Here is a 23,339-nt window from a genome sequence, read left to right as displayed (position 1 = left end):
AAACAAAATTTTGATACACTGATAAGATTCTTTGCAATTCCAGAAATGTGTAAAACATTTTTAAGAGTAAAAAGATGATTATTATGAGGGTTAAGCAAAGAAGAAGAACCATTGTATTTGATAGAGATACCAGATCCATTTGCTATATATAATTAATCAGGCCCAGTATATTCAGCTGAAGATATAAGGTTGGAAGAATTATGTGTGAGGTGATGGCTTGCACCGGTATCAGGATACCATGCAGTGTCAGCAGCGGAAGAGGTGGAAGTGAGGTAAGACTGTGGCTGGTAAAAAGAGGAGGAAGGAGGAGGAGGTGGATTAGATGAACCAGCATTGGCTGAATTTGAAGAGTATCCATTGTATGCTTGATCAAATCGATAGAAGCATTGTAAAGCGGAATGGCCTGGACGATTACACACTTGGAAATAAAGACGATTTGTTGATTGCCATGAATTTCTTCCACTGCATGCAAATCTTCCACCACGAGCACCTCTTCGTCCTCCAGAGGTTCTTCCAGCAAATCTTGGATTGGAAAATTTTGATTGAGCTAACTGAGCTTGTGCTAATCCAATGGAAAGTTGTTTGAACTTTTTAAGCGTTTCTTCATGAGAAATAAGAAGAGTTTCAACCTCTCCAATAGTAAAGAGTTCAAGTTTGGTCTGAACAAGTGTAATACAGCGTGAATAATCTTCAGGAAGGCCATCACATATGGCTTATATATGTGTTTCATTCATAACATCATACCCAAGAGCAGTGAGAGAGTCAACAAGTTTCTTGATGGTAGCAAGATACTGGTTGATGGTGAGAGGGTTCTTCTTGACATTCTTGAGCTGAGTTCTTAATTGCTTGATTTTTGATTTGGTGGTTTCAGCAAATATTTGATGGAGTTTGTCCCAAATTTGAATAGCAGATTTGTAATGTACAATTTGGTTCTTGAACGAGCCATCAACAGATGCAAAAAACCAAGAACAAAGATTAGAATCATGTTGCATCCATTCAGTGTACACACTTGAGATGGTACCGGCAGCTTTTTCAGCATCAGAGGCATGCTTTGGAGGTTTTTTCCCTTCAACAATGTGATCTTCCAAATTCTGGCCCTTAAGTGTGTGAAGAGAACTTGTTGTTTCTATGTCACAAAATTGGATGATTCTATAATGAGATTGAATGTATATTTGTTATTGTTGGTTGTAAAAGCAGGAACAATGAGCGCTATGGATCCAAGATTCAAGCTCTTGATACCATGTGGAAAGTTGGTTCTTCAATGAAAAATGAATTATGCAGAGGAAATAGAGGACTATTATTTTGTGCAGCAAGGAAGACTTTAAAACTTAGTGTACCAGTAATGTTTCTTTCAAAAAAAAATATTTCTTTCTACTAGAAGTGTACTATATATATATATGTAGACTAACTATAACAGAGACTTCAAAAGTGGAAATAGTCAATTTACACTCTAAATATTACACATGTTTCATATACTCTATATATTATCAGAATTTGAAAAGGATTATTGACCTAATATAATAAAAAACAAATGAATGGGCTATGGTAAGTTTTTTGGAATATATAGGTTTTTTATTATGGGGCGAGAATATTATTTAAGTTATATGTAATAAATATACGAAAAAATAGTAGATTTAAAATAATTAAAAAATTAGATTATTAGGACCATTTTGATTCATGATTTTTAATTTTAGAGGCTAAATGAAGTCATTTATAATAATAGTTTGTTAATGATACGTGGACAATTCATATTATAAAATATGAAAAAATTGTGTTTTACTACGTGTCACTAACAACTACGTCATTAATTTCATTGCAGAATTATATTCTGGTATATTAACAGAAAATTGTCGAGAGACTAAATTAAGTCATATTTGTCAATTGTAGGGACTAAATTAAGTAAATTAATATTTTAGTGACCAATTTAAGATGTGAGTATAACTTTAAAAACCAGTTTGAGTATTAACTCAAAATTAGCCAAAAAAAAAAAATGAAATCTAAACTGAGTCTTAGCTTGCTTGCTGAGACAACCAACTAACCTTGTTCATCGAGGTTTTTTTTTCTCTCTATTGACACATAGCCACACCTTGTAGAAAACAAACACAATAAATTAAGGTAAAGAAGAAGCAGCTTTCAGGCTTCTATTAAAACTTGAAAATAGTGTTACACGCTATGATTTGATTGATTTCTCTTCTATCTCCATGCTCCCTTTCTTCACTTCATCACACCATACAAAAACGGTGTCGCATACAATACACTCATTTCATTTCTCTTCTCTCTCATTCTCTATCTTCTGGTAAGTGCTTTAATTTGCCATAATTAATTAAGCTTCTCTAACATTACATTACTAATTTTCATTCTTTTTTTCTTTCCTCTTAGCTTGCATTGTTCTGTTTTTCCGTAACAAGATTATTGATTTTGCTTTCATTTCGTTTCATGGGTTTTTGTTTCTCTCATCAAAAAGTCAAAAAAGTTTCCAAATTTATTTCACTCTCACCAATCCATAAACTCTTTTTTTTTTATAACATATTCATATTCGTTCCTCATTTAAAAAAGAAAAAAAGAACGATACATGTCTCCGTTTGCCCTGCAACTAGGTCTTAAATATTGCCGTTGAAAATTTCTTCAATCAATTCTGTAGTTTATAATCTTAAACAACAAACACAGTTTTCTCGTACAAGTAATAAAAGAAAAAAATATATATCTTAGTTCTTCTAACTTCTTAGACCGGTTTCTTTCTTTTATTTTATTTTATTTGTTTTGTTTTCTTCTCCCTTGATGACATCTCTTTTGTTTCAATTTTTAAACTTTTGTTTTTGTGTTTTAATTAATTGTCATAAGAAAAACAAATAAATAACCCAAGTTGGATTTGGATAATCTCTATATATATGTTTGGTATTAAATTAATTTGCGGCACCCTGGCTCCATTTGTATTCTGATCAGTGTGTTGGTTTTTCAGTTGGAAAAGAACAATGAGAACCCAATTGAAGAAGATATCCAAGGTATCATGCTTTTTATTGTCTTCTTCCTTTGTTTACTCTTTTCTCTCTTTTTCTTTTCGGCTATATTTCTATCATCTTACTCTAACATAATTTTACCATCAGTAAAACTTTCATTTTTTTTTCCTTAAAAAACAAATCGATTAAAGTCATTTATCAAAGAGTAAATGCCGTTTTAGATTTCTGTCTATTTATTCAAAAAATAAAATAATTTTTTATAATTTAAAAATTTTTAATCGATTTCCAATTATTTAGGTAATCATTTGGCAACCGATTACATGAATTGCTTAGATCAATTTTTTAGATTAATGAGGAGGACTAACTAAAAGTTTTTAAATTGTGATGGAGATTTTTGTTATTTGGTAAATGGTTAACGACTGAAAAAAAAAAACTTTTTATCAAAATATTAAAATAATGATTTATCTCTTTATTAAAATAAAAAATTACTCTTATATAATACAAATACAGTTAAAGATATAACAATTTATCAAACTCTTTCTATTTGATTAAATTTTTATTTTGAAAAAAGCACTATCATGATATGATATTAGAGCTTTTATAACCAAAAAATTTAGAGTTCGATTCTTATTAAACTCCAAAAAATAAAAAAAATAGCATAACACAAAAAAAAATTCTATGTAAAAATCTAAACAAACTCAAAATAAATTTGTACTTAAAAGACATTATAAATATAAATATTTATATGTCTCTTTCAATTCGTTTAAACTTAAAAAAAAAGTAGTATCATAATAATTAAACTTAAAAAAAAAGTAGTATCATAATAAGTAGATTTAGTACTTTTATTAAATATTAAAAATATAATTTGTTTCCTGTATTTTTTTATCTTAAAATTTTTAATAAAATTAAGAGTTTTACTTATTATTTTTTTTTTTTCACTTTTCTATATCTTTCTAATTCTCATTGTTTGGAGGGTTGAAGTCTCCTTGGACAAAATTGGTTGTGAGGAAGTGGCTTAATATGAAGGAAAATAATGACAAGCTCCATTCAAATTCAGATTACTATATCGCAGGTATTATTATAAGCTGAATTTTATCTAACTCTTTTTTATTTTAAAGAGTAAGTTATTCTTTATTATATGTAACAGTATAATTGATTGAAATAAATTAATTTATTATAATTAAATTTAATCATTTATCTAATTTAAATTTTGATAACTTAACCAATAAATTATAGTATAATTCTTTTTATAATTTTTTTTCAAATCATATTTTTATTAATCATTTTCAATCCAAAAAATCTCAAAAAATAAAATGAATAGATAAAAAAATTTAAAAGACATAAAAAATTCTCATTACACTATTGTTTAATAATTCTATCTTAGTTCCTTTGTATTTTTCAAAAGAATTTTATTCTTGTACAAGAATTTCTTTGAACAAAGACAAGACAATTTGAAAAAAAAAAGGTTAAATTTAGAATTGTTAACAATAAAAGAAAAATGAGAGATAAAAAACTATACAATTTATACGCAATTTAAAATTCAAATTTAATTAGATGAAATCAAAGGATTTTATTTTATAAAATATTATTATCTCAAATTTTTTTATAATTTTACGTGTTTATATATATTTTAATTTATTTATTCAGTAAATTTATTTAACATATAAACTCTAATTAAACTATAATTAAAAAGAAACTTTATTGTAATGAAAATTTTTTTTAGTAATTATTAATATACTATATATGAAGTTTTTTGGAAGATATGAAAGAAGAAAGAAAGCAGTATTAAGATATAGTATTTTAGAAATTTTTAATGTCTCTTAGATTTTCTTCATATTTGTTTTTTTATGTTTTGAAATTTTGTTTGGTTGGAAATGATATATATGTATTATTAGGTACATAGGTTCGATCATTTCAACGTGATTAGACACGAAGGTGATGGAACATAACGAAGGAATGACTTTAGTTAATGAATTATATATGGTTTGAGTTTGGCTTACACTTTACACCAAGCTGGAAAATATTTTCATGGGTCCCTTTTTCTTTTTGTTTTGCCTCTTTGCCACGTGGGTAGTTAATTTCAATAATTAACTAAATCAGTTTTTAAAAATTTTAAAAGTGATTATTTTAGCCTTTAAAAAAGATTAATACATAGATTAATTTTTAAAATTTTATTCTGATAAATAAATTAATTTATAATTTATTTTTTAACAGAATAATTATTCAAATCGGTCTCTAAAAATTTTGTATTAGATATAACAGTTTTCATTTATTTTATTTTTATTATATGTCAATTTTTATTATTATTAGTTTATCTTATATATATAGATAATGATACTAGTATATTAATATTTTTTTTGTTAAAAATAAATAAGATGAATAATAATATTTTAAAATTTAAATTAAAATATTTTTTTAATACAACTATACTTTTAAAAATAAGACATCTTTTAATTATATTAAATATAAAAGTATCAAATAATTTTAATTTTAAATTTTTTGTAGAATAATCTCTCATAATTTTATTATTATTATTATTATTATTATTATTATTATTATTGAGTGACTATATATATATATTATATTTTATATTTTTTATGTAAAAACTTTTATATATTATAAATACATATATAATAATCTAATTAATAAATTTATTATTATTTTTATCTAAAAATACAAAAAATATGTTACAGTATTATCGTATAATTAATAATAATAATAATAATAAGAATTTTATTTTATTTTACATTTTTTATAGATAAAAAACTGTTATGTCTGATGAAAAAAATATTAGAGATTGATATGTGTATTAATTTTTTTTTAGAACTAAAATATCTACTTTTAAAATATTTAAGAACTAGTTTAGATAATTATTTTATCAAAAAATAAATTGAAAATTGATTTGTCTGTTAGAATAAAATATTAAAAATATTTTTATATATTAATTTTTTTTAAAAATTAAAATATTTATTTTTAAAATTTTTAAATACTAATTTGAATAATTACTCCATCAATTTTCCTCACGTTCAAATTGGTCTATGACCTGCTAGTGCAAAAGGTCACACGGTATTAGGTTTAGTAGGTGAAAAAAATTAAATAACTATTCAAATATATTTTTTAGATACGACATTTTGATATTTAATAAATTTTTTAAGAAAATTTTTTAGAATCATTTTTGTTAGTTATGTTGATTGTTATATCATTTTAAAATAGGATTAATTTATTTTAAGTAGTATATCTTTTATAACATAACTGTCTTATTATAAAATTTGTTATAAATTTATGTGTCTAATTTTTATTAAAAATTTGATTGAAAGAGGTAGAAATAATCTGTCTAACGAAATTAATTATCGATAAATTTTAGAGAATAAAAAGTTGTAGAACATCAAAATATTCGTCTGAAATTTTTTTAAGACCAATTTAAGCCCATTCAAAAATTATTAATATTGAATTATATTTTTCTAAAAAAATTATCATAGTTCATTTAGGTTAGTTGAATGTAATTCATTTATTTTAAGATTAATTTTCTTAAGGTATATATATAGTTTCTTTAAAGCAGTCATTTCTTCGTATAAAAAGTAGTTATATATATATATATATATATCTTTTTTTTTGGTAAAGTATATTTTTTTGTCTTTGATGTTTGATAAATGTTTTGAAATATCTCTAAGTTTTATTTTGTTTCAATTTTGTCCTAAAAGTTTTCGATTTGCATCAAATATATCATTGACAGCTAATTTTTCAAAAAATTTAAGACCAATTCAACAATAATTTCATAAGAACAACCCTCAATACAAGCAAATCAAGCATATTTTTCATGCATTATTGTTAGATTAGCCTTAAATTTTTAAAAAATTTAGTCGTCGAAAGTATATTTGATGCAAATAAAAAACTTTTGGAGCAAAATTGAAACAAAATAAAACTTAGAGATATTTTTAAAATTTTTGCCAAATTTCAGAGACAAAAAATATACTTTATTTTTTTTTTTTTTTAATTTTGCCAAAGTATTGATGATGGGGTTTATGTATTTTTAAAGAGCGTTGGTGGATGGAATCATCAAATAGACTGAAACATTCGGTGCCAGGAAAGGAAGCACTACCTATTTCTGATACCCTCAACCTTAGGTAAATATATATGATATATATGATATGATGTGCTTCATTTGTATTTCTATATATTTTGTTATTACTTTTTATAATATGGTTTTAGGATCTTATCTAAAAAAAACAATAAAAAAGAAAAATTCTTTTTATGTTTTTTCAGAATATTTTTAAAAATAAAAATATTTAAAATAAAAATAGAAAAAAACTCTCGTCATGTAATTCTAAGATTAAGATATTAAAAAAAGAATTTAACTAATATGTAGGACACATAATAAATTTATTATTAGTGAAAAATTTTAAATATTATTATTTAATAAATATATTAAAATTTAATTTTTTATATTTTTAATAAAAAATTTTTAATTTATAAAATTAACATATATATACTCTTAAGGTACAAAATAAATAAATTCTTAAAGAATTCATGTTGCAACTCGCTTATCATTTATTTCCGAACATGATAAACCTTTTTAATGACCTACATCTTATAATTTAACGATAAACAATGTGCAAATCAGCATAATATTTTATAAAAAATTATTATATGGATTTTGCTAACATATGTTTAAGGGTATATATTAAAAATATTATAAAAAAATATTTTATAAAATTTATTAAAAAATTTTAAAATTTTTTATCATTATATGTTTAAAATTTGTCCTTAAAAGAAATGAGACTAAATCCCCATTTTGGTCCTTGAGATTCACGCGATTACTCAATTTGGTCTCCAAAATTTAAAATTATCTATATTAGTCCTCTAGATTCAAGTTCGGACACCAAAATGGTCCCTCGACTCTTTTCGGCGATGATTAGGCAAATAGAGTGCTGAGATGACACTCTTCCTGCCACGGTGGATGATGAGTAAACGACGTCGTTTACCCTTGGTGTCAAAACAAGTCAGAAATGAAGAATGGTGGATATAGAGAAGAAGAAGAATACTTTATTTTGGGTTTCCAAGGTTTATTCTCTCTTCATATACAAAGCAACGACATTTTTGATTTGTTTGGATGCCAAGGGTAAACGACGTTGTTTACTCATCATCCAGCGTGGTAAGGAGGATGTCATCTCAGCATTCCGTTTGTCTAGTCATCGTCGAAAAGAGTTGAGGGACCACATTGGTACCTGGACTTGAATCTGAAAGACTAATATAGGTAATTTTAAATTTTGGAGGCCAAATGAAGTAATCGCATGAATCTCAGGACCAAAATGGGGATTTAGTCCAGAAATGAACTAAATCTTTATTATATTATATATAACCTAATAAATTAATTAATTAATTAATTATTACGGTTTCACCTTGTTAATTCTGGGAAAATGATTACTACTAATACTATGTACTTATGTATGTAGGATGTTTGTGGGAACGTGGAATGTTGGAGGGAAATCGCCAGATGAGAATTTGGATTTAAGGGATTGGTTAAAGCTGTCTTCACGGGCTGAGATATATGTTATTGGGTTAGAAATATATTTCACTTTTTAATTTTAATTATTTGTTTGTCGTTTTGTTTGTTACCCTCATCCCGGTTTCCAATTCAGAACACTCTTGCGTTTTCGATTCGATGTGCATGTTAGTGTTTATTTTACTAACTTGAAGGAAATATAGTTTTTGGATTTCAATAATAATGGCTACGAACTCTATACTCATAATAGTGTAATAATTACTACATACTTCTAGTTTGATTAATTTTTCAAAACCATGCATGTTTTGAACGAACTCATTTTGATTAATTGTTCATAATATTGTCTCATTATCTCGCTCTTATTTTTAGTGACATGCCAACTGGCTAGAACTCATGATTTTTGAACTTTGAACTAATAAGACTAGTATAGTAGCACATTTCTTTTAATGGAAAAATCAACGAATAATGCCAACTTAGTTATACCCCTCTCTCTCTCAAAATTTCAATAATTTATATATTAATATAAAATAGACACTACAAAAAAAACGTCGAATATCTTCGGACATTAGTGACGGATTTACTGGCGGGTTTATTATTATCTGAGTTAATTATTTTGTGAGTTAATTAGTTGATTGTTGTTAATTGTCTAAATTAATATTAACTTGTTTACTTTTTGAGTTAATTATTGGTTTATTATTTATTGTTGTTAATTTTCTAAGTTTATTATTATCTGAGTTAATTATTTTCTGAGTTAATTTGTTGATGGTTGTTAATTGTCTGAGTTAATCTTAATTTGTTTATTTTCTGGGTTAATTATTGACTTATTATTTATTATTGTTAATTTTTTAAGTTTTGTTATTATCTAAGTTTACTATTATTTGAGTTAATTATTTTCTGTGATAATTAGTTAATTGTTGTTAATTACCTAAGTAAATATTAACTTATTTATTTTCTGAGTTAATTATTGGTTTATTGTTTATTATTGTTATTTTTTTAAGTTTATTATTATCGGAGTTAATTATTTTCTGAGTTAATTAGTTGACTGTTGTTAATTGTTTGAGTTAATATTAACTTGTTTATTTTTTGAATTTAATTGTTTAAGTTAATCTTAACTTGTTTATTTTCTGAGTTAATTATTGGCTTATTATTTACTGTTGCTAATTTTTTAAATTTATTATTATCTAAGTTAATTATTTTTTGAGTTAATTAGTTGATTGTTGTTAATTGTTTGAGTTAATTTTAACTTGTTTACTTTTTTATGAGTTAATTATTGACTTATTATATATTTATTATTGTTAATTTTATAAGTTTATTATTATATGAGTTAATTATTTTTTTGAGTTAATTAGTTGATTGTTGTTAATTGTCTGAGTTAATATTAACTTGTTTATTTTCTGAGTTAATTATTGGTTTATTATTTATTGTTGTTAATTTTTTAAGTTTATTATTATTTGAGTTAATTAGTATTGTATTTTTTTATTTATTAGTTTAGAAATTATTGAATTTAAATATTTAAAATTATATATTAATTTATAAACAAATTTAAAAAAATTTAAAATTTAAGTTTATCGTCGGATTTACTATCGGTTAAATCCGCCGGTAGTTATTAATTTAATTATTATTAATAATATATTACCGTCGGATTTACCGAAAAAAATCTGCCGGTAAACAATTACCAATAAAATTTATTCTGTCGGATTTATTCTGATGGTAATTCTAATGGTAAGATTTTCTTAGTAAATTTGTCAGTAAATTTGACGGTACTCAATATTTTTTTTATAGTAGAAAGAGAAACTTTTGTTGGTAAAAATTGAGAGAGAAACTCCTAAATACTCTTATAATATGAAAATTAATAAATTATTCTTTTACTAGCTATTTAAAATTCAAAACTGAAAAAAAAAATCTCGATTACATATTTAATTAATACTCTAACCAAATTTCAAGAACTCATAGAATAATGCAAAAATACAAACCCCAACATATTTTCAAAAAACAAAAATAATGCATGCTGATACAAGCTATGAATTTTGAAGTGTGTAACAGCAAGGAAAAAATATGTTGTCTAGTACCAAAATTTAGAAAAAAAAAAAAGGTGGTGTTATGTATAAATTAAAGAGGAATGCTAGAGGGCCAGCAATTTTAGTATTTTGTAATCATCAATTGGCCATCAATAGTATTTTTAATAGTGGGAGATCATTCACTTTTATTTTAATGATTAAGTGCTTACCAGAAAACACAAAAATTGATGGCCCTAGAGTTTTCCATTTGGTTAAAGTGGATGGACCACGGTGAACAAAACCAAACCATGTCACAGCTCAATTACTAACACATGCATTATTGCACTTACACTCTATGATTTAGCATCCCAAATAAGGCTTAAGCCTAACTGACTTTTTTGCCCCTGATATTTCCTTCAAATTAATGAAGTAAACAATGTCTATGTGAAAATAATGTGATTTTTTTAATAGTATTTTTTTAACTATATGTTAAGTGCACACAAAAAATTAAATGTAAAAAAAATTAATCATCAGTATAACATACTTGTTGAAATATAAAATATATATTAAAAATGAGTTAATCAATATACATATATTTATACATAAATATACGATAATTTGATGGTTAATTTTTTTTGTAAACATATTTTTTATTTTTAACTAGCCCTTTTTGAGATACTAATAAGATACACAACTTTTTTGTTATTATTATTTTTATCAAATTTTTATAATTATATTTTTTCCCTAATTCCTTTTTTTATGAAAGAATAATAATAAATTAAATTTTCATAATTTATTTTAATTTATCACTAAACAAAATATAAAAACACTAATTTTTGTATCTTTATTCTTTGTATCTTGTTTTCAGTGTCCTATTTTATTCTATTCTCATAACCAAACACAATTTTATTTCATTGCAACCTTAGGTTCCAAGAAATTATAGCTCTGAATGCAGGGAATGTTCTTGGGCCTGAAGATAACGGCCCAGCATCAAAGTGGCTTAACCTTATTCACAAAGCACTAAACCCTAAAGATGACATGATTATTGAAGAACAAGTACAAAATCAAGAAGAAAGAAGTATGAATTGTAAGGCTAGGATGAGTAGTTTATCTAAATGGCTTTGTTTAGAGGAGGAATTATTGGAGTCAGAGGAATTTGGGGACATGATAAATAATAAAGTGCATAGAAGTGGTGATGATGATGAGAAGAAACAAGGTTATTGCTTAGTAGGAAGCAAGCAAATGGTGGGTATATATTTGTGTGTGTGGGTAAGAGAAGATCTTTGCAAGCATGTTAGTAATTTCAAGGTTTCTTGTGTTGGTAGAGGCATCATGGGCTATCTAGGAAATAAGGTAATTTCGTTTCTTCATTTTGTTTTCTAATTTTTTTATATAAAAAATATTACGCACATACAACAAAAATCAGTCAAATATCAGTTATTATATATTTATATATGTGTTATTTAATTTATTTTTAAAATATATTTTGTATTTTAATATTTTTATCGGTAAATAATTTAATAACTAGTATTTGGTATACATATATAAAATAAAACATTAACGATACATGCATACACATGTTTGTTTACGTAATGATTATTGTTTCTTCAGATTTTGCAATGGAATTTTATTATTTTGTGTTAATGAATTAATTAATTAACAGGGTTCAATATCAATTAGCATGACATTGTACCAAACAAGTTTCTGCTTCGTCTGTACACACTTGGCCTCTGGAGAGAAAGATGGCGATGAAGTAAGAAGAAATTTGGATGTCTCCGAAATATTAAAGAAAACCAAATTTTCTCACTCATTCAAACCCCTTTCTCATCATCATCATAATCCACTACTCTCTCCTGAAACTATATTGAAACATAAGTATGTGTTCTATCTTAACCTTTCATGCTAGCTATTTGGTTATAAAAGATTCTAATTATTATTAAGGGCTATATCTACTCTTACCAATATACACTAAAAATTAATTATTAAATTAATTATCATCATATAAATACATATATTATTTAACTCGTTTTTAATATGTATTATATATTTTATTATGTATAATATACTAGTGGCATAATTAATCTCTAATACGCCGTCTCGTACATTTTTTTTAGATTTACGTAAATTTTTTGTATAGATTTTTTTCTTTTGTACGTATTAGTCTTATTCTAAAATTCTTTATTTTATAGTCAATAAAGATTAAACTCTAGATTTTTAAATTTAAAATTATTTTTTAAAAAGCTTAAACTAATAAAAAATGATTTGAACTTCTAAAATTCACAAAAGTTTAATTTGATAAAATTCGTCAGAGTTTTGTGATCTTTGGAAGCATGAGTTTTTTTTTTTTTTTTTTTTTTTTTTTTTTTTTGTAATTCAAGAACTATTTTGATTGAGTAAAACATTTCTGATGTCTAAATAATAATTTACTCTCCGAATTCATTAATCCTCTTAATTTAATTACTCTCCATCACTTTTAGCATATAACTAATGAACCCTATTTTTTTTTTTCTTTTTTGGAAATGTACAGTAAGATTATTTGGCTTGGTGATTTGAATTATCGGCTTGCAAGTGGTTACGGTGACACACATGAGCTTCTAAAGAAGAATGATTGGCACTCACTATTAGAGAGGGATCAGGTATATATTTTATTCAAAATAATTAGAATTTAATTATTAAATACTTTTACAGTATAAGACTTAATTAAAATTTGAGCCAAGTGATATCAAATTATTTCAGTATAAATAAACTAAATTTTTTAGGGAAAAATAATTAATAATAAAAGTTCATTAATTAAACGAATGCATGTCCAACACGTATCTTTTGCATGTTGTTGTTAACATAAGTTTTTGTTTATTATTATTAAATTCTACTATTTTATTTTGGGTAGCTAAGGATAGAGCAAAGAGCTGGAAGAGTGTTCAAAGAATGGAAAGAAGGGAAGATATATTTTGCTCCTACTTACAAATACTTGGACAATTCTGACCAATATGTTGCTCAAACTTCCAAGTCCAAGGAAAATCGACGTACCCCCGCTTGGTAATAACATTATTTCATCATTTTTTTTTATTAAACAATTCATCTCTAAAGTTTTTTTTTTTTTTGGATATTTTTATATCCAAACAAATTTTATTTTTTAAAAATTTTGAGAATTATATTTGTCAGAGAAATTACTCTCTCGTTGCTTTCAACCAATTTTTTAATATGTAAATTAGACAAATATATAAGTTTTTTTACAAATTTTAAGACAATTCGATTAAAAAATATATTTTAAGAAAATTAGTCCTATTTTAAAACAATGTAAGGGCCAATCTAACTGGCAAATATAATTCTCAAAAATTTTTAAAGAATAAAAAATGTTTAAAAATCAAAATATCTAATTTAAAAATTTTTGGAGATTAATTTAAATATTTATTCCTAATTTTTTCACATTTATATACAAATTGAGATTTATTAATACCAAATATAGATCTTATATTATTAATTTATATTAGCAAATTGTCGTAATACCACTTCTTGTAAAAGTTTAAAGTAATAGTAAGAAACATACATAAATAATTATATCTCTAACACGTTCACTTACGCAAGATTTTTTTTTGGGTTTATTTGAAATTTTTTGCATAGACTTCTTTTCTCTTTTTTTATTGTCCTTACGTTAAAATTCTTTCTTTTGCACTTAACAAAGATCAAATTCTAAATCTTTAAATAATAGAAATTCTTATACAAAAACTTTTAGAAGCCATTAATTTTTAGCAATTTTAGTCTCTATATTTGACCAGAAATTATCTTTAACAAATAAATTTTACTAATTTATATATACAAACTTTAATAAATGTGAATGCAAATTATATTGACGCTTATATGCAAACTTTTATATATATATATATATATATATATATATATATATATATATATATATATATATATATATATATATATATATATATATATATATAAATTATGTGCTTCTTACGTGCAAATTTCTATAAATCTGGGTAAAAACTATTGTTGATCATGTAGCATTATTGATTTTGATATTAGGTCATAAACTGTAAAGCAAGTAACGACAAATTTACTTAAAAACTTGTAGGGATACTTATTGTAATTTAAAAATTTTTTGAGTATTACATAAAGATAATATTTATTTTTCTGAATAATTAAATTTAATTTTATTATAAATTATTAAAAAATTAGCTGATATTCTAGAATATTATTTATTAATTGGTGTTTTTGGTTCAGAAATTAGCTTTAATTTTATTCTAGTAATTGTATTACTTAAAAAAAATTTTTAAGCTATAAATATTATAAAGAGTTTGGCTTTGTAATCGTAAGAGAGATGGATTTTTAAAAGATTATTTCGTAACATATATAGAAAAAAATATTTAATTGTACTGACAATAAAAAAATTATTCAATCTTTTTAAAATACGAAATTTATCTAGAGCATAAAATTTTAAATCATATATTATTGTTTAAATTATTATTTTAGTATTTTAATTTATTAATTAAATAATTTAAAAATTAATTAGATTCAGAATAACAAAATATAATTATAAAAATTATTGCTATGTTATTTTATAGTTTGACAATTGTGCTATATGTATATAAAAATCAGTTATCAAATAAATTGTATGTTAAAATATAAAATAAACTAATATATATATATATATATATATATATATATATATATATATATATATATTACTAATTTACTGACTAATTTTCAGCTTACACATAACATTTTTTATATTTTATTCCCAATATTAACATCTTTTAGATTTATCACTAAATACAAATATACGTATTTTATTGATAAAAACTCATAATACTCATACGAATTTATTAGATAGTGTAAACGGTGTGAGCGCGCACTCTCTCTTTCTCATTACTTAAATATCAACTTGTAATACTAAGGAAACAAAAAAAAAAAAAATTGACTTATTTAATATTTATTAATTATTATAATAATAATTACTAAATATTAAATAAAATAAATTTTAACTGTTTTTAATTAATTTATTTTAATCACCAAATATTTTCGAATATCAGCATGTATGCATATTTTATCACTGTCGTATATATGTTTTGCATAATGAATCTTAGGAATATAATAGGATATAATCCCAAATTGCATATAATTCCAAACCATGCTAGCTACCCTTAATTAAACTAATTATCTTCATTTGGTCTGGTTCCATATGCATTAATTGTTTATTATTTTTCCTTTATAATGTAGTATCACGGATGCGTTTGAAAAGGGTTCACCTATATACGAATCTATGATGTGTTTATGTATGTTTAATTTGTATATATATTTTAATGATAATTAGTCAACCCTAATAACCAACTAACCTTAAGGATAATGAGAATTAAACAATTGAAATCATTGACAAATCTTCTATGATAATAGTCCAATATGGTTAATGATGGGATAAGAGGGAGCATTGCATACTTTATATCAACCGTGATAGGCACATACATAACCTTCACATATTAGTTAATATATAAATATCCATGCTAATGGTCATAGTTTTTTTTTTTTTTTTTTTTTTTTTTTTTTTTTTTTCCAAAGGAAATTAAACTCTATCCATTAATTATTGTCCAACCCACATAGATATTTTATCAACTACTATTATATTCTATTTTAATCAAACATTTCGTTTTCATTTTAGAATATAGAAGGGTTAAGTAAATGTCATGCATGTTAGGAACCGACCCTGATTTTTTGAATTCATACCAACATTAATATAAGCCAAATTGCTTCATAGTTTATGATGGCTGCAATTTTGGGAGTAGGGTTTGCCAATGAGAACACAGATAAGGATTATGATTTTTTATTATTACTTTTATATTATTTTAGGTTGAAAGGATTATGATAGTATTGAGAGTCACTATTTATTCTGCTAACAACAATCAACTAATAATTAAACATGAAATAGCAATATACAAAAATAAAAAATAAAAATATTTAAAATTCAAAAAAAAAAAACCTTTGAATGTGAAATAAAATAAAACTAATATAAAGTATATAATTTAAAATTTAAAATTTAGACTTTAAATTTTAAGATTTATGATTTAGCAGTTAGGATTCAAAATTTAAAATTTAGGATAATCGATGACAGTGACCGATAGCCGAAGATGGTACGAGATGGTGGCTGGTGGTTAGTAGTGGGTGGATGAAATTGTGGCTTTGAGAAGCATAAAAAAAAAGATAAAATAATAATTTTAAAAAATATAATTTTTATTTTTGTTTTCTTCTTGTATTGTGATTCCCTAGTGTTGTTTCTAGTTATATATGATTTTCTTGTTAAGCCTTAGTAGTAAATCACATTGCCACATTATTGTTGTTGGTAGTTATGATTTATAATATGATAACGACTGACATCCTATCAAGATAAGAATTAATTAAACTAAGAAATATTGTTTATAATATAATCTATTTTGAGAGAAGTTCTTAATAAAATATTGGGACAATTTTACCCCCAGGTGTGACCGAATTCTATGGAAAGGTGAAGGGATTGAACAATTGTGGTATGTAAGAGGAGAGTCAAAATTCTCAGACCACAGGCCTGTCTATTCACTCTTCTCAGTTCAAGTGGATTATTTGAAATGTGAGAAGCTTATAACAACTACTACTTCCTCTTCTTTTGCAACTACCACCACATCAGAAATCTCAAAGTCATCATGCCTCCCTAGGAGCACCATCACAAATGCTGCCTTGTCGTCTTCTTCGTCTTCGTCGTTGTCTTCGTCCAGTGCTGCCAAAATCCAGGCAGGGGAGCAGCTCTTGTTATTAACTAGGGCTCATCAAAGTTGTGTAGATATCGGTTTTGGTTGAAAATAGCGTAGATATATATATTCTTATTTCATAGAGTGAATAAGTTATTTCTAAGATTTGAACCATTTTCACCTTCCAAGTCACAGAGTAACAATAATAGTACTGTGTCAAAGTTCACCCTAACCCCAAGTTTTGACTAATGTTCTAATGTAATTTTCTATTCAAACATAATATTCAACTAATTTAACGGTACATTGATTATTATTACACTACACACCTACTATACATATAAGTCTTTTTGGCATACAAGTTCATACAAGTTGACCCAAACTCAACAAAAACAACATTCAGTTTAGATTGTGTGTAAACAAGCGCTTCCCCAACTATTGAATAGCGCAAACAATTCTTTTCCCTCAATCGAAACCGTAATGCTCAAAATTCAAACAACGATCAAAATCTCTCAAAATCGTCGCGAAAAGTGAAGAAAGTTTCAAAGCTGAATTCAAAAAGAATTATGAGAAAATGAAATAAGAAGATAAAGAAGAAGCACCAGAAAATGAGGAGGAGGAGGAAGAAAAATAATTTTGAATTATGCAAAATTTATCAGTACAAATTCACAAAAAATTTTTAAATAATACACATAAATGTCTTAGTCTTACACTGAAATTTGCTGCAACTACATAAAAATGTTTTTTCTAATGCTGTATTTTTTTCTTCTTTCTTTTTTTCTTATTTCTTTCTTTCTTTTAGTTGAATGAATGTAAGTTCATCATCTTCCAAGTAATTTTACAGTATTATGTGTTTCTTATTCTTCTTTGTTTGATTTTTTTTTATTTTTGTTAAGAGAGTAAAACAAGAAGAAACTTGAAAAGGTAAAATAAAAAAGAAAAGATGAATTAAAAAAAAAGAAGAAGACGATGATGATAATGAAAAAAAAGAAGAAGCAGCAGAAGATGAAAAGGAGAAAGAGAAAGAATTTTGAATTAATTAATGGACTGTTTTTTTTGTGTATTTAAGATTTTTGGTTGGCTTCTCATATGGTCATGGCACTGGAAACACAAAAAAGTTTGTGGCATATGTATACATTACAAGAATGGTGTTATTTGTTCAATTTTATCGCATACATTATTCAATAAGGCAATTGATACATATAAAATGTGTCTTTCATCTTATCTAATAATGAATGAATATAGGTAACAACACAAAGTGAATATACACAGATTTTTCTAACTTTATCATTGATATAAAGAATTGAGCTAACAATTATTAGAGAGGAATGAAGCAGAAGCATGCCATTATTGAAGAATTTGAGAGAAAAGTTGAACAAGCCAATAAACGTTTTCAAATTGTATTTTATATTAATTAATTATTATTCATTAGTAATTATTTAAATTTTATTTTTAAAAAATATAAAATTATTAATTATTAATTATTTTAAAATTAACTGATTAAAAATTATTTTTCTATACTTTTCTTATTTTAAATGATAAAGTGGAATCATTGTTCAATCTAATGAATAAAGTTTGGCAGTGGAAAAAATAAAGAATAACTAGTATCTTATATTTTCTCTATTCAATATATTTTGCTCAACTCATTACTGTTATACACATTTTTTTATAAGTATAAAAAATTTTACAATTATTTTTCACATACAAGCATTTTTCCCATACAAGTCTTTACAAGTCATTTATATTCACGCGCATTTATATTCACGCACTTCTCCAAAAACGCGCAGTTACTGTACGTTCTTCTTCTTCTTCTTCTTCTTTGTTATCGTCGTCATCAACACCACCTCTTCCTCCTCCTTTTTTTTATTGGAATTTCTTCTCCTCCTTTCGTTTTCTCTTTCTCCTCCATCATCAGTTATCTCGTTGTTGAAGATAATGAATAATTCATATTCAGATTGTTAATTGAACCAGAACGAAATTGATTATTGTTTTGAATCCAATCAAGTGATTGAGGTGTGGTTCAATTCAGAAGAAAAAATATAGCATTAGAGGAAATATTTTTTTGTATTTGCAGGCAGCAAATTTGGGTGTAACATAAAGATATTTGGGTATATTTTAAGAAATTTTGGGTGTATTTTTATTCTGATAAGTTCTGCATAATTCAAAACTCTTCCTCTTCCCCCTTCTCATCTTCTACTGTTTTTTTTTTCATCATCATCACCATCTTCTTTTTCTTTTTTTCTTATTCATCTTTTTCTTTTTGTTTTACCTTATCAAGTTTCTTCTTGTTTTACTCTCTTAACAAGAATAAAAACAAAAAAATCAAACAAAGAAGAAGAAGAAACACATAATGCTGCAAAATTACTTGGAAGTGGATGAACTTACATTCATTTAACTAAAAGAAAGAAAGAAATAAGGGAAAAAAAAGAAAAAAATGCAGCATTAGAGGAAACATTTTTCTGTATTTGCAGCAAATTTGGGTGTAACACGAAGATATTTGGGCATATTTTAAAAAATTTTGGGTGTATTTTTATTCTGATAAGTTCTGCATAATTCAAAACTCTTTCTCTTCCTCCTCCTCATCTTTTGCTGCTTCTTTTTTATTTCATCATCATCAGCATTTTCTTCTTCTTTTTTTTTCTTATTTATCTTTTTCTTTTTGTTTTACCTTCTCAAATTTCTTCTTGTTTTACTCTTTTAACAAGAATAAAAACAAAAAATTTAAATAAAGAACAAGAAGAAACACATAATGCTGAAAAATTACTTGGAAGAGGATGAACTTACATTCATTTAACTAAAAGAAAGAAATAAATAAGGAAAAAAAGAAGAAAAAAAAATACAGCATTAGAGAAAATATTTTTCTGTATTTGTAGCAAATTTGGGTGTAACACGAAGATATTTAGGTGTAACACGAAGATATTTGGGTGTATTGTAAGGAATTTTGGGTGTATTTTTATTCTGACAAGTTCTGCATACTTCAAAACTCTTCATCTTCCTCCTCCTCATCTTCTAATGCTTCTTCTTGTAAAATCTAGTCAAACCATAATTAATTAAATAGGAGCGAATATGGTTAAAAAATTTAGCAATCAGAATTTGATGATTTAAATATGATATTTGGACTCAGTGAATTTTTCTGAGTCAGAAAACATAATTTTCTGCATAAAAATGGGCACTGAAAATGTGACCGGTAATACCGACTGAGATCTATCCGGCACTGCAACTGAGAAAATTAATTATAAGCTAATAAGGTTAACAACTGAGAATTTATAATTTGGGATGATAGAAATATTTAAAATACGGTTTAAAACTCTAACTTTAGAGGTTTTGGCCCAAAATTGGGCCAACGGACTAAACCAAGTGAGCCGGACCCAAGTGGGCCCAAGACCCAATATATATAAATATTAGTTATGAGTATTTCAGTTCATAAACCCTAAAAATGAGAGGGAAGGGCGGATAGAGAGAAGAGAGAGAAAACATAGCTTTTCAAATCTTCAAATCACCATAACTTTCTCTCCGAAATTCTGATTGATGAGCCGTTTGTGGCCACGCGTCTCTCTTCTCATCCTCTACAATTCTATCTAAGTTTTGTGGTGAGTATTACACTATCTTCTGCCTTGTTTTCATTTTTCTCTTTAAATTCGAATTTAGTTTGGGTTTTGAGGAAATATTATGATTTTGGTTATTTAGGGGTGCTCTAGTATGAGCCATTGGTGATATTCATCATAAAATACAGTGGGTTAAGATAAGAAACACTCCAACCCTTGTTGATTTATCATTTTCATAAACCCTAGGTTGATTGTAAGTGTGAAATTGGTTATGTTAGAGTATTGGTTGATTTTGGTGCACAATTGGGAGGTTGGTTTTTGCTTGTGAAGCTTTGGTGAGGCTTGGAGCTAAGGTTGGTGGAGACTTATAAAAAAGAGGCTCAATTAGTTTGGCTCCAAGAGATACGGTTTAAGTTTCATTTAAGTGCCATGTGGTGTAATGAGAATTTCTAGGCTAGATACTCCTAGGATTAAGTTTAGATTGTGTAAATGGTTGGTACTAATATGTATAGTTGATATGTAATGTAAATTAATGATTGGGTTGAGAATTGTGTGAATTTGCATGTTTGGTGTGTTGAGAATTTGATGAATTGGATAATAAATATTGGTTTGTGGAATATGCATTTAAAATGTGAATTTAGGCCGGAGGCCAGAAAGAGGTAAGGAAGGTAAGTGATGTGTGCATTGTGTGAAGTCATATGAGATTGAATGGATATTGAATATTGAGTGTGTGAATAAATGGGAGGAATGTGGAATAATAAGAAATTAGGAATTTAGGAGTGGAAGGTGACGAAATTGAATTGAATTGTGTAGATGAGGTAGGTTTGGTTTTGGTTGAGTGTAATTATGTGAATGTTGTAAGACCCGGTTAATTAACGGCTAATTAACCCATAAATGATAATTTATTCTAGAAAGCCAAAAATGTTATTTTTATGGCTAAATGTGATAGAGGAGATTGAGACGAGAATTTCGGTACCAATTTTATAGAATTTGGACCAAGATTGGACCGAACGGGCCAAACCGGACCAACCGGACCCAAAGTGGGCCCTTGGCCCAACTAAACTAAACCAAAACCCTAGTTTTCAGCACTCTCTCTCCTCACAACACACTAAACACGCTGAAAATGGAGGCTATGGAGGGAAGAACACTCTCTCAAGTTCTCTCCCTTGGTTGATCTTCAAACCACCATAACTTTTGATCTAGAGCTCCGATTGCCGCTCTGTTTGCGGCCACGCGTTCATCGCAGAGAGTTCTACAAAATCCATACAATCAATCTTGAGGTAAGCCACGTTTTACTGTTCGAAATTCCAGCCCTTGATTTCGAGTTTCATGAGCAAAAATGTTGAGATTTTGGGTTCTTTGATGTTATAGGACCCAACTCTCTTGAAGGAGAAGGTTAATCTTGTCTCCTTGGACCTTGGGTGTGGTAAGATTCTCAACCCTAGTGTAAATTGTTGTTCTATGATGTTTGGATATTGAGATGTTGTGTATGAATATGATGATTGTGGCTTAGGTTGTGTATATGTGAATATTGGAGCTTGATTGGTGATTTTGGAAAGCTTGGAAGAGGGTTTTGTGTGATAAAATCTGTTCTTGGAGGTGTTGATACCTTGAGAGCTTGTGGACAAGTGGTTTGGAAGTGCTCCGGTTGAGCTTGGGAAATCGGCTAAGGTATGGTTTCGGTTTCCCGTATCTAATATGTAATGTGGTAGGAAATACTTAGGCTAGAGGCCCTAAGATAGGTATTGAATTGTTGATGTTGTTGAATGGTTGAGATATATGATGTGATCATATATGTGATTATGAATATTGATGCCTTGATTGTGTGATATATGAGAAATGCATGTTGTGATATATGCTTGATGGATGATTGAGGTTGAATTGATGGGTGGTACCATGTTGATGGTGAGTATGATGTTGATCATGTATAATGATGGTTGATTCAGAAATTGATATTATTGGAAATTGGGATGAGAAGGATGTATGACATGAGATTGTGTTTGTCCTTTAGCCATTAATTGAGAAGTGTTAAAATGGTTGGAGGTAGTTTTGGGAATTTTGGTAAAATGTATGTGTGAGTTGAGGATGGCTTGGTATTGATTTTGGTACATTTTGATTGATTTCAAAGAAGAGGGATGAAATTGGCATGTTTTGATTGATTTTGAAAAGAGTTGAAAGTGGCTTGTTTTGAAAATGGCACTTTGTGGTTTTGTATGAAAACATAGTTTTTGGGCTTACTTTGACGGGACATAACTTGGACTAAGGATCTCTGATTTGTGCCAAATCTGTTTAGAAATGAAATTGGATCCGGGATGTCCATGCCGTTCAAAGAACGGGTGAAAAACGATTTAAAATGAGGAAGTTATGTCCGTCGGAAGATTGGGGGTTGAATCTGTGAATTCTGCAGCTTTTAACTTAGAAAAATTTAGCAAAATCACCCCCCGCGCGTAGGCGCACTTGGCGCGTAAGCACCGTTCTTCAAGAAAGCACCATTCGCGCGTACGCGTGGTGTGCGCGGGCGCGTCGATGCGCTGCACCAAATGCCCAGCCATTTTCCCGAGAGTTGTGCCAAAGTTGTGTCAGCTTTGTGCCTGAGGCACAAATGTATCCGCGTA

The 23,339-nt window shown here is 26.6% G+C and overlaps 1 protein-coding gene across 1 annotated transcript; it reads left to right on the top strand.

Moving 5' to 3' along the window:
• Positions 1–1,983: 1,983 nt before the first annotated feature.
• On the top strand, positions 1,984–17,503 carry LOC112729217 (type I inositol polyphosphate 5-phosphatase 8). Its single transcript, XM_072209148.1, has 10 exons — positions 1,984–2,296; positions 2,960–3,002; positions 3,939–4,029; positions 6,994–7,081; positions 8,411–8,515; positions 11,384–11,810; positions 12,121–12,332; positions 12,985–13,093; positions 13,345–13,493; positions 16,940–17,503. Exons 1-10 carry the CDS (start codon positions 2,202–2,204, stop codon positions 17,289–17,291), a joined length of 1,671 nt encoding a protein of 556 aa, XP_072065249.1. The 5' UTR covers positions 1,984–2,201; the 3' UTR covers positions 17,292–17,503.
• Positions 17,504–23,339: the final 5,836 nt, after the last annotated feature.

Source organism: Arachis hypogaea, chromosome 12 (assembly GCF_003086295.3).
Source record: "Arachis hypogaea cultivar Tifrunner chromosome 12, arahy.Tifrunner.gnm2.J5K5, whole genome shotgun sequence".
Taxonomy (NCBI): Eukaryota; Viridiplantae; Streptophyta; class Magnoliopsida; order Fabales; family Fabaceae; genus Arachis; species Arachis hypogaea.
Note: the sequence above shows the minus strand (reverse complement) of the source record. Positions and strands in the feature narration are given on the sequence as shown.

Excerpts from the sequence above, each read along its gene's own strand:
- LOC112729217 (XM_072209148.1), top strand. The coding sequence starts at position 2,202 with ATGCTCCCTTTCTTCACTTCATCACACCATACAAAAACGGTGTCGCAT. Across the intron at positions 11,811-12,120 it reads TGGGCTATCTAGGAAATAAG|GGTTCAATATCAATTAGCAT; the intron begins GTAATTTCGTTT and ends ATTAATTAACAG. Across the intron at positions 12,333-12,984 it reads GAAACTATATTGAAACATAA|TAAGATTATTTGGCTTGGTG; the intron begins GTATGTGTTCTA and ends GGAAATGTACAG.